Consider the following 12,227-nt stretch of genomic DNA (forward strand, 5'->3'; position numbering starts at 1 on the left):
TACGACACAAGTAATAAATCGTATCCCTACAATGCACGGAAGTGAGAGGAAAAAAAGTTATTTAACCTTCATTATTTATAATTTAATATTAAATGTAAAAATTTAATGAAAGAATATTTGAGCATGAAAGGGAATTTGAATGTTTTTTATTTTAGATTTAAGTTTTGGTATTGTGCCAAGTGTAGGAAAAAAGAAGAAGAAGAAAATAAATTTTATTATTTGAATGTTACATTGGAGAGAGAGTTATAAGCTTTATTTTATTTTTAGAAACTACACTTGCTTAGTATACAATATAGAAGTATAGATTTTCGCAACTTCAAAATAGTCACAAAAAAACAAAAGAAAATTCAATCCCAAAAAGAAAAAGAAAAAGAAAGCAAAAAATAGAAAAGTGATTTTGACACTCTATGTTTAGACAATTGGCACTCCATTTTTTGTCTTTATTTTATATGAAATTATTAAATTACAATTTATTTTATTAGTGTTTATTTACTCTCTTACACAGAAATATATTGTTATAATTTCATATATAAAAAACAAAAAATAAAGTGTCAATAATTAAAAATAGAGTGCAAAAATCAATTTTAATATCCAAACGGACAAAATCCCAAACGTAGACCTCTTTTCACGCCTCTCTATTCGCAGCCCGGTTCTATAAATAAAACCCTCCCGAAACGTAGACAGACCTCTTTTCCCCCTCCTCCTCTGGCGATTTGTCCTTTCTAGGGTTTATTTGTTTACCATCGAGAAACCCTAAAATCACTCTCGAGTCAACTTCCCTTCAATTCTCCATCCCTAAAAGGCCCTAGAACCATCCTCCACCTCTCTCTTTCTAGGGTTCCTCCAAACCCTCGACGGATCTCTTTGCTCACTCACGTGTGGTGTTCAACCAACGGTTTTCGAACCACAGGTGAGCGTTTCTATCTCACACAATAATTGGTTCTAGGGCCTCCTTCATCAACACACGTGTTTATAGTTCTTGTTTATCGAACCAGTCTTTTGTGAATTCTTGAATATTGTTGGGAAATTTGAAATTTTTTTTTCCCCGTTTCGAAGCCCTAAATGATACGTGGGATTGAACATGAGCGATGGAGGAAGTAAAGCGGAGGGGAAGAAGAGAGAGGAGAGAGAGAATGGAAACGAGTTCGGCAGAGAGGTGTCGCGGATCGCCGTGGCGCAGATTTGTCAGAGCGTAGGGTTTGAGAGCTTCAATGATTCGGCTCTGGAAGCTCTGACGGACATTACGATTAGATATTTACGAGGGTTAGGGAAGACGGCAAGTTTTTATGCCAATTTAGCTGGTAGGACCGAGTGCAATGTGTTTGATGTTATTCAAGGGTTAGAAGATTTGGGTTTATGTAGGGGTTTTTCGGGTGCTTCTGAGGTAAGTCATCGTTTAACGGGTTCAGGTACAGTGAGGGAGGTTATTGAGTATGTGGGTGCTGCTGAGGAAGTCCCGTTTGCTCAGCCAGTTCCGAAATTTCCGGTGACGAGAAACCGGTCTATGACACCTAGTTTTACGCAAATGGGTGAAACGCCGGCATTCAAGCACGTTCCAGCTTGGTTGCCGGCGTTTCCTGATCCTCACACGTACATACACACGCCCACTTGGAATGAAAGGGCGACAGATCCTCATGCTGATAAGATTGAACTAGCTAGGCAGAGAAGGAAAGCAGAGAGCTCTTTGTTGAGTTTGCAGCAACGGTTGGTGTGTAATGGTTCTGCAGTAGCTAACACTTCTGTACACGAGAGTGATGAGGGGAAGGCATTAAAAGTTGCCAAAACTGGCAGCAACCCTTTTCTTGTTACGCCTCTTCAAGCTGGAGAGAGAGATGTTTCCCAAGTTACTCTGCCAGCTAATCTTTCTGCCAATGCTGTTCCCGGAAACCATGGTTCTGTGTTTGACACTTCTGTTCCTCCTCTAGCTGAAGAGAGAGATTTTCCAGCTGTTCCTCCGCCAGCTAAGCTTTCTGCCGATGCTGTTCCTGGAAACCATGTTTCTGTGTTAGACACATTTGCTCCCGCCATTGAAGCAATGAAGCTTTCTGCCGATGCTGTTCCTGGCTCTTCTGATTCTGGTGATGTTGATAAAAAGGTTATTGCAGACAAGAGGCCTGCTGTTCGTTTGAAATTCAGAATTGGGAAGAGAATATTAGGCGAGTCTCTAGATTTGAGTCTTCAGAACAGAAATAATGGGATAGCAGCAGCCTGGATCGTGCGAGAAGATGAAAGGGATGACAAGAAAAGGAGAGCTGGGTTAATTCTTAGACAATCTATGGAAAACCCACTGGAGCTCACTCAGTTGTAACCTTGAAATTAGTGAATGGCATGTTTGATGGAAGTCATTCCATTCTTCAGATAGTTAGCAGATGGAGCTGAAATGTTAAAGGCATGTTGTCATGTGGCGCTTGTTCTGAGAATTCAGATGGAAGATTCATATTGTCCTATAGCTGAAAACATTTTTTTAAGGTATGCTACTGCATGTTCCTATCTGGCTGTAGCTTTGTTGTGCAGACAATTCTTTGATAAATAAAGCATCCCATTTTATCTGCTCTCCAATGAGGAACAGATGCCTGTAGTTCTGTGTTTCATTTCCATTGCACTGTTTCCTCACATATCATACCATGGTTCAGAGCCAATTAAACGAGAATTCTTACTTTACTTTTGTATTTTTTCGTGGTTGGGGGATTGGATTCTCTCCTACCCATGTTTGGACTGGATGGGACAGCTCGAGCGAGCAGATTTTGACACATCAGCCCTGTTTAAAAGAGAGGGGCCCAGATTTGGCCATGCCTAATTTCCCTCAAAACTTGGTCGCTTGCTTGGACGGAAGATACCCTAACAGCCCTTGGCAGTTAGTAAGATGGACGAACAATATCATATTCAGGCAGTTCGTAACCTCCGTCTTGAATAAGTAAGCATTTTATAAAATAAATAGAATAAACAAAGCAAACATGTATTCTTGTGTAAGCCACCAGCCTTCAATGCCGTCCTATCATTTTAGGGCAAACAAAATTTGTGTCCTGATCAAGCTGACCATTTCACAGCCATGTAATATTCACAAAAGGAACATTTGCCATTTTGTATAAATCTCATTGATTGAGTTTTTGAATATTCTCAATCCAGTTTGGTGTAGCCTAAGAAGCACGGACACGACAGGACACACAGACACATCATTTCTTCAATAATTAGGACACGGAAACTTTGGGGACATGTCAAACATATGATATATTTTTTTTTATAGATGTACCTGTAAAGAATTCATATAGAAGTCAAAAACATTATATCCATCAAATTAGATTAACACCATGAATAATGGCCATTGTTCTTGTATAACTATCCTTGAACCATAAATCTGTGGAAGTTTTCACTCCGGGCCGAGTCTTGAAATTGTTTTTAACCTCTCTGTCCTTAGCATGTCCCAAGATTGTCCCCAACGTGTCCTAGATTAGATTATCCATACAATGTGTCAGAGTAAAATAAATAGAATAAACAAACATGTATTCTAGGCATATTTGACACTTTGTCGTGTTTGTGACCGACACGTATGGATACCTGAGGCCCGTAGACGTGTCCATGCTTCTTAGGGTGTACTGGTGTAGCTTATTGTAATAATGTTCGCAAGCGGCTTAACCACCCCCCACCTCCCTGGCCCCAACCCACCCAAAACCCCCGCGACCCTTCTGTATATTTTGATGGTTAAGTAAATATGCATCAGTTATAATTGCATTGAAGTGCTGAAGTTACTCTGGTACGCGTAGATATATTTGAATGTATACATGTTTGGTGGCAGACTAATGAAGTTGATGGTAAGGGGGTCCTCTAGTCTGTTTACCAACTCATGATAAAAGTTGCAGAAGGAAAAACTTCTAGAGTACGAGGTTGAGCAGATATAAAGAATGGCTAGACTGAGCACATTGATATTATTGAAGCATATTTTACATGATTTCGTGGTTATCAATCCTTTTTCTCGACAGAATTCTTTGGAGCTCATTTGCTTCGCATGGTACGGCCAAGACACCCGGCTGATCAAATCCAAATACTCGTTCGGCTTCTTCGAGTAACTTGACGAAGGGAGGATATCGAAGAAAACTGAAGGCAACCAAGAACTTTTTTTGCTTCACCACTGCCAGGAGCGAACACAGGGAAGTGGCCTTGTCGGTGAACTTCATCCTCGATCTTCTATGTGCCGTTGCAGTCTCTGGTGTCTTGGTAGAGAAAGCAGCTACTTACTTGGACCTGCAATCTAGACTGACTCATGTACTTCGATTTATTACTTTGCATCTCGTTCTCCACCAAATCCAATAGAGGGTACTCTTGTCAGTGTTTCTCTTTTTGTTTCTATTGGAAAGTTTCTGTTGTACCATTTATAGATTCATTTGTAGCTGAAAGTGGTAAAGCTCATTTAATGTTCACCCATGTCTGGTCCTTTTTTAGGGGGGTCCCCCAAAACTTGGCCTCTCTCCGTATGAAAACAACCATGAAGAAAAGGGACTCTACAAATGGAAAGACATTTGTAGTGGGGGAATGAGCCATTGCTTAAAGGCTCTGTTTGGATGACAGTGATTTTGAATAAGGATATTTTCAGGGATAAGTTGCAATCATCCTCAAGGATATAAATATTGTATTGTTTTCCTTACATCTCTGTTCCATATCCATATCCATTTCACATTCACATGGATAACAGTAGTGATGATTTCTTCCAAGACGAATGTGGTTGTTGAAGGGAAAACCAAGCTAGAATCTGATGAATTTTCACAGCTTCTGTTCAACACAGGCGTGTGATTTGCCTGCAGGGGTACCCTTTACGACCAACACGGGGGGTGAATGTGTTGTGAAAGACTACTAGTGTGCGACATGAAAGGCAATATCGGTGAATAACCTTGACTAAACATCTAAACTGGTTTTCAAAATACTCTCAAAGGGAAATGAAGTTACACGGGCTACTATCATTTGTAGGGGTTTCTGTTCTTTTTTCATTTGCAGAGGGGGGGAGAAATTCTGTTCAAAAAATAATAAAAAAAAGACGGGGGTGTGGGGGGGAAATGAGTCCAAAATGGCTCTGCCCTTCAGGGTCTGATTCTCTTTTTTCTTTTTCTTATTTTGTTGGAGGGAAATTGAGGCAGATATCGATTTCTTGAATTCACTGCTCAGAGATCTTATTTAAACCTTCTACATTTGCAGTACAGATAAGTGAGCAAAGACTTCACAAAACTCAGATTTTACCCAACTGTGCTCCGTTTGATAATCAACCCAACAGCTGAAACGTCGTTCTCCTTGGATTCCGCATGGATAAAACCGTAACGAAACAAACTTTGGAATAATTTTCCCCTTCAAGAATTCGCACCACAAAAAAAAAATAAAAATAAAAATAAAAATTCGCACCACAAAAAGGTACAACTACATTGACAATTGGACAAACCGTCACAGTAAAGCAATCATAAATAGAGATGTGAGCAATTAGCAATGGAAGCAAGATATGTTATAAAAAAACATTAGGTGGTATCACCTTATCAATGAATCCGAGGTTCCAATAACTGATGAGAAGATAGAGATTTTGGTACTAGGGCAAAGCCAATAGCCGACGTAAGGAATTCTAATCCAAAAGAAGTGGAAATAATATCCCCAACAGCGAGACAACTTGCTAAGTTACCTTACCACAAAAAAACTTCATATGTTCAACACTCTTGCTTTATAACCAAGCCTGTTGTAAATGTTGAAACTTGATAACATAACTGAAATCACATTCACTAAAATTCTAGTAATTTTTTCATGTCCCAAATAATGACCATGTGAAGGTCCAATTTTCCTTTTCGCACCACGTGTCCATTCAAACGCACAAGCACTTTTCTAGTTAGCTCCATGTGAATTGCAACTGCTACAATAACATACTCAAAAATCTGATTAACTATGAATGCTTCTAGTCCATTCTTTTTCTTTTTTTCACTTCAACTTCAGGTCAACATCTAAAGGAAATGCCTTCCCACGATGGTTGAAGATCATGAAATCCAGATTTGCAGGTAAAGAGACCACCCTGCACCCAAGAAGACAGAAAAACCATTAACCAAACATTTCCAGATGAACAGCAAAGAAAATATTACGAAGTTGAATACCCCGATACACATGTTTTCAGACGTTAAATTAAAAAAAGCAAGAGTACAGAAAGATCACTGAGAAATGCAAATCAAGAATTCAACCCACTGGACATTTGGAACAAGGCTTTGAATACTATTGCCCTCTAATAGAGGCAATTCATTTCTTGTTATAAGGTAAAAAGAATAAAAAAAAGGAGAGAAACAATAAAACAAAAGGCAAACTGAAGAAATGTACGACGAATTGAGGCAAACTGCAGTTTAAAGCAATCCTAAGCTCTCAATGGTCCATAGAAGCTTGGATTTAATGGTTAAAAATTATTGTTTAGAGAGTCCAGTAATTAACTGCTCTCAAGGTGAGCCTAAAACAGTTGTCTATCGTGTACTTAAACAAACAGAAGAGTAGTGCTGGTAAAAAAGATAGAAGAAAGAATAATGTCGGTAAATGGATGGATTCAACTTTAAATTAGGCCTGATTCAAAAAAATAAAAAAATAAAAAACTTTAAATTAGGCGGTTCATTTGCCTCTTTAACTAAGTTAAGCTTACATTCTTGTGATGCAATATTGATAACAATACCTGACACGTAAAGACAGAAACATTCTAGCATCAATTAAGATGCGCGTTACAGATTTGCTTGCGCAAAGAATTAAGACAAGTATTATCTTGAGTATGGCTAACGAACATACAGATTACTACTTACAAGAAGCAGAAAGTTGACCTTTGCAGAGAAAACTATATAGTTCTATTACCAGAGAATTTTAAGAAGGTGAAAGTGACTCTTCCAAAGCAGGCAATACAAAACAAGGATGAAAGTGTTTGGTATGAGACTTGATCCTATGCGGCAACAGCTATACCATTAAAGTAGATATGACACAAGCAAAGGCCATGAACAGCTCCTGGCCTCTTGTAATACAATTTGACTGGAGAGCTGGACAAGGGCTCAAACAAACATTATCACTATTTTCTGAAAATGGTTGTCGTCCAAGTTCCACTCTAGCCTAGATTCTTATACTTGGACCCAAGCCTTAACCCCAATGGCCAACACCAATGAGTAGCCACTAGATATGACACAACACAAACGAGGTAAGAGAGGTTCACCCAGCCGTCAAATTAGTTCAAAAATGTGGATTGTAGCTTGTGCTGTCCCCTAACAATAGGTCAGTCAAAGAACATAGAAAGAAGTTGGGCACAAATTGTGGACCTCCCTCTATGTTCTGTAGTATCATAACACAAATATGCACCTTTCTAATAGGTTTGAAAGAGACTTGAATTGCGATGTACTCAACAACGGGAACTTCATGATAATCTCCAAATAATTGAAATAATAAAAGCAGTATTCAGTTGCAAGCAACAATAAAACAGTACACTCATTTCTCGCTTATTCATCAAATCTCAAATCCAAACTACTTTCCCCTTATGACCTAAACTAGAGAAGGTAGTTGTTCTAGCATCGCAGGAACATTATTTGAGATTTCTTAGATAGCACCGGACCTTCCAACAGGTTCACTACATGCTCGGTAATAAAAGATAGTCTACCAAATTTGGATCAAAAGCAGTCTTATGTTTCACAAGAAAAATAGCTTCTTACACCAATTGACAATTTCTGATGCAACATAAAAGTTCATAAATAATACTAAGCCGTCTTGAATCTCAATATAACAGCCCCGACCACCTTATTTCTCAATTCCGCTGTTATTTATAACCAATATAAGCAATTAGATTGCATACTGAACTCAAGAAACAACAAACTACCTGTTCTCCTCTGAATGGGGGAGGATCGAGCGAAATTGCCCTGGAACAGTCAGTGCTGCCCAGATACAGAAAACCAGCCCTAAAAGCAATTCAACAACTACCTGCAATGCCAGAACCCCAGATGCAAAAACAACAACATGAAAGTATATCAAATTATCATTTCTGGTATCAAGACATTAAGGCTTCATTTGAATATCTGTGGATTTCAAATGAAGGGATTGGACACTGTTAGAAAGCTCAGCCCATAAAGTCTCCTTAAAACCCAGGTATTAAGGAGAGGGAAGCTAGGGCCTTATAACCAGCATAGAGGGGGCTTGTCCAGGCGATGTGGGACACAATCCAACACACCCCCTAGCCCACAAAGCGTGGCAACCAGACAACGGTTCACCAACGAAAGGCCCAACCAAAGCTCTGATACCATGTTAGAAAACTCAGCCCATAAAGTCTCCTTAAAACCCAGGTATTAAGGAGAGGGAAGCTAGGGCCTTATAACCAGCATAGAGGGGGCTTGTCCAGGCGATGTGGGACACAATCCAACAGACACTTCACTATTCAATGAGAATAAATCAACCCAAGATTTAATAGCTCATACTCCCTCCGTCCCAAAAAAGGATGCCCATTTTCACTATTCACACGTCGCATACTACTATATACACTATCGATCTTGTTTGATAGATCTCACTTAGTTTCATTAAACAAAGTTTTCAAAATCATAACAAGTATTATAACTTGCATTTGAGAGCTGTGCATTGGAAATAGCTAATTAGGCGCTCCCAATCTTAGGAGCTTCTAAGTGCCTCTGCTCCCCCATCCCCACTCCGTGCTTCAAAGACTTTTACACACCCTAATGCACACACACTCACACAAAGTGTTGGGGCCCCAACACTTGTGTGAGTGTGTGCATATTTGGGTATGTAAAATGGGTGTGGTTGTAGAATGATTGAGCTAAGCAATAGGAGTAATATCAATTTTGTCATGTTAAGTACTGTAGCTATCCAGAGATCTAAACTAAAATACACTTGGCTTCCACCTCTAATCCATCTTTAGTCTAGTTTTACAGGCCACATATAGATGGCTAAACCTCTTACATCCTAGTTGAAATTGAACATGAAAATTGAAATCCACTTCTTTCCAAACGGGGCATATAGATTTCTATATTCACTATCTAAACATATGCAAAAGAATAGTAGTACAATATACTGAAAGAATTACGTTGATTGGTGGCCCGGAGAACTCCTCCTCCGTTATTTTCAGCAGAGATCTATCTGAAACCGAAATCAAACCAGCACAATTTAGTCGAAATCACTACGAACAAACCCTAATTTAGATTTGAATGTTTTGTAGAGAGAGGGGTTACACTGGATGGTAGAGTAGGCCGCGTGGGAGAGGATCAAGACTCCAAGGACGCCGGCGATGAAGCCCGGCCCCATTCTATGACGGCCGGAGAAATCTCTGGTAAATCGGATTTGTCGACGGCGGAGAATGAAAGGGATCGATCACCGAGCTGAATCCAAGGAGTGGTGCTTCGTTATTTTCAAATCCAACTAAGGCAAGAGTCCGTATTTAGAACAGTTAACCCCTTAGTTTGAGAAAATTACACCTTCATCCCCGAAGTTATAGATTTTCGTGACCTTAACCTCTTTGGCCCATTCCGTTAAAGAGTAGAAATTTCTTTCCTTTTTTTTTTTTTTTTTTGTGGTAAAAGTAGAAATTGTTCTTTGCTCTTGGAGATGTACTGATTGGTAAATACCACGGGTTCCATGACTTGTGTTTGGGGACAAAGTAAAAATGTGATGTATTGTGATTCGTGTGAAGCATTGCTCCACGAGCACTTAGCTCTTGTTCACATTAGTTTTTTTGGTGTTTTTTTTTCGGCATGTTATTCTTATTAAAATAAATTGCATTTATTATTTTTGCACCAAACTTTTGTGAATTATTAATTTGTCTCAACTAGAGGAATTGAAAAAATAATTTTTTTATTCTACCTTTACCCAAAAATTTTGAAAAATCCAAAATAAAACCCATAAAGTCTGGGTTTTTTTTTTTTTTACTTGTTAGGCGAACGAATAATCCACAAATGTTTAGCACATGACCAACAGACACGAAAATTTTTGAATAAAGACAACTTAGAAAAACTAAAAAAGTAAGGCTTCGTTCCGGAACAAAAAAAAAACCCTTATTCTTTAAGAAAGCAATTTCAAGCTTAAATATTATGGGCTTATTGAAATATAAAAATATGCAATATAGATCTTTTTTGGAAGATCTCGATGAGATCTTTTATATGATGCAAAAAAAATTAAAAAATTATTTTAAATTTACTTTATTCTTTAGTTTGAAAATGTGAAATAAGCTGTTTATTTTTTAAGAAGGTTTCTGGAATGGGCCTAAGAGAAACAACATCTTAGGCCATCCACAATGGTATAATCAAAAATAGATAATCAAAAGTTGACACATCAGCTTTTGATTATTCATTTAAAAGGTTGTTAAGCTTACCAATGTTGAGGTTCACAATGGTCGCTTCTAGTCCATAACCAAAATAAGGGGTTCACAGCCTAAAATTGGTTATCCAAAGCTTAAAAATGCTTTTGATTATTGAAAAATGTTGCTAGTTTTGGTTATCCAAAACTTAAAATTTGATTGTTTTTAAGGATGTTGCTAAGTTTGATTATACCATTGTGAGCCATCTTTTGCACAAACATTGTTAACTTTAAAAACAATTAACATTTGATTATACCACTGTGGATGGCCTTAGTAACATATTATTAAAGAGATGTACAAAAAATACCCGCCCAAATATCAATAAAACAACATTCGTCTATCGTGATAATTTAACTTTACTAACATACCAGCATCTTACTTGTGACAAAAATATTGTCACGTTAGATCAAAGTTCAAAATAAAATTTCATGATGCATTGATTATCATTGAAATACGGTGATTTTTGCACCCTTTCCCGTATGTTCGTACTTATTTTGTTATCTAACTTAACGAGATTACAATGTTGTCCTATCATTTTTCACTCACAAAATTCTACTACGAGATTACAAATGTTGTCCCATCCATTTCCACAAAATGATAGTATTAAATAATTACAAGTAAAATAACAATCATTAACAAAGAGAAAAAGAGATCGAGGACGTAAAACCATGTTTATATCGACATCTTGATTTTGTGTATTAAAATTTTACTAGCTAATTGCGTAACTATTCTCTTTCTTCCATAATTTCAAAATTTTCATAAACGGTCATATATAGTTCAATTTTTTTTCCATTAATTAATTATTAACATTAGAAAATTTCATCTTATATATTAGAAATTAGGGAATACTACCGTTAGATTTGGATAGCGCAGGCGAAGCGGGGGAGTGATTTGAGAGAGAGAGAGAGAGAGAGAGAGAGAGAGAGAGAGAGAGAGACGCAAGAAGGCGGACGGTTCAGAGGCTTCAATCCTCGAGAAAAACTTTCACAACTTCTCTGATTGCTGCTCGAGCCCCGAAGGTAAACCTTCCTTATCTTCTTGCTCTCCCTTTTTGTTTTGTATGCTCTGTTTTACTCCAATGTTACAACAGGGAAAAGGAAAGCAAACGTTTATATGTTGTTTGTGACTGTGCTTTGACAAGATTGAGGGGAAAATAATTATCAGCACTTCATCGGCATTCTCTTACAGTCTTTTTGATTAATTTGAAAAAAACTGTCTTCAAGGGGAAGAGAATAGGGTGTTTGGGTTAAAGGGTATTTTGGACGCAAATGGTGTGTGTTTTGGACTTCTCAAGAAATACCAAAAAAGACTCTAAAAAAGTTTGCCCAAAGGGTGCCTTAGTTTTTTTTTTTGATCCGCTAAAGGATGCCTTAGTTCAGTTATTTGGAACACGTTAACTGTAGATATGTTAGTGGAGAAGCCTAGGGATTTTGGTTGTTAAAAGTAACTTATTTAAACTAAAAAAGATGCATAACTAACGTAAAAAAAGAAAAAAAAAAAGCGCAAGTATTATGGGATTTTACCGTACACCCCTATTGGTAACTCTTAACATTAAAACTTACATATCTAGTACCACAAATATGCGTAAGTAATGAGCCAAAGACATATGCATAGCTCATACCATGTACCAAATATATGCTTATCATCCCTAAGAGTATGAGTTTCCTACACTTTCGAGATACACCCCCGAGTAACTAACCAAAAAGATGCATGGCATACACTGAATATATGTCCAACATACACGCACAAAAAAAACCCTAACATCTCTATGGTACCATAGCTTTCTCAACAGTTGGTGTGTTAATAAAGGGAACCTTGATTTTTACTTCATCATCTGATTTCATGCTCTAACGCATTCAGAAAATTACTTCACTATCTGTTTGTAGTCCTGATTCCTTGCGGA

General features: G+C 37.8%; 2 protein-coding genes across 3 annotated transcripts; one reads left to right on the plus strand and one right to left on the minus strand.

Annotated features, from left to right (window-relative positions):
• The first annotated feature begins 660 nt into the window (after nucleotides 1–660).
• On the plus strand, nucleotides 661–4,419 carry LOC131321004 (transcription initiation factor TFIID subunit 8). Of its 2 annotated transcripts, XM_058351976.1 has the most exons (3): nucleotides 661–910; nucleotides 1,057–2,469; nucleotides 3,978–4,419. In XM_058351976.1, the coding sequence occupies exon 2, from the start codon at nucleotides 1,082–1,084 to the stop codon at nucleotides 2,306–2,308; it is 1,227 nt and encodes a 408-aa protein (XP_058207959.1). In that variant the 5' UTR covers nucleotides 661–910; nucleotides 1,057–1,081; the 3' UTR covers nucleotides 2,309–2,469; nucleotides 3,978–4,419. The 2 variants fall into 2 exon arrangements, with proteins under 2 accessions (XP_058207959.1, XP_058207958.1); XM_058351975.1 differs by having other exon boundaries at nucleotides 661–2,914.
• A 1,041-nt stretch (nucleotides 4,420–5,460) lies between these two features.
• LOC131321005 (membrane magnesium transporter) lies at nucleotides 5,461–9,404 on the minus strand. Its single transcript, XM_058351977.1, has 4 exons — nucleotides 9,204–9,404; nucleotides 9,059–9,111; nucleotides 7,847–7,947; nucleotides 5,461–6,034 (listed from the first exon to the last, which is right to left on the minus strand). Exons 1-4 carry the CDS (start codon nucleotides 9,274–9,276, stop codon nucleotides 5,944–5,946), a joined length of 318 nt encoding a protein of 105 aa, XP_058207960.1. The 5' UTR covers nucleotides 9,277–9,404; the 3' UTR covers nucleotides 5,461–5,943.
• Between the last annotated feature and the right edge of the window lie 2,823 nt (nucleotides 9,405–12,227).

This window comes from Rhododendron vialii, chromosome 3a (assembly GCF_030253575.1).
Source record: "Rhododendron vialii isolate Sample 1 chromosome 3a, ASM3025357v1".
NCBI classification, from domain to species: Eukaryota; Viridiplantae; Streptophyta; class Magnoliopsida; order Ericales; family Ericaceae; genus Rhododendron; species Rhododendron vialii.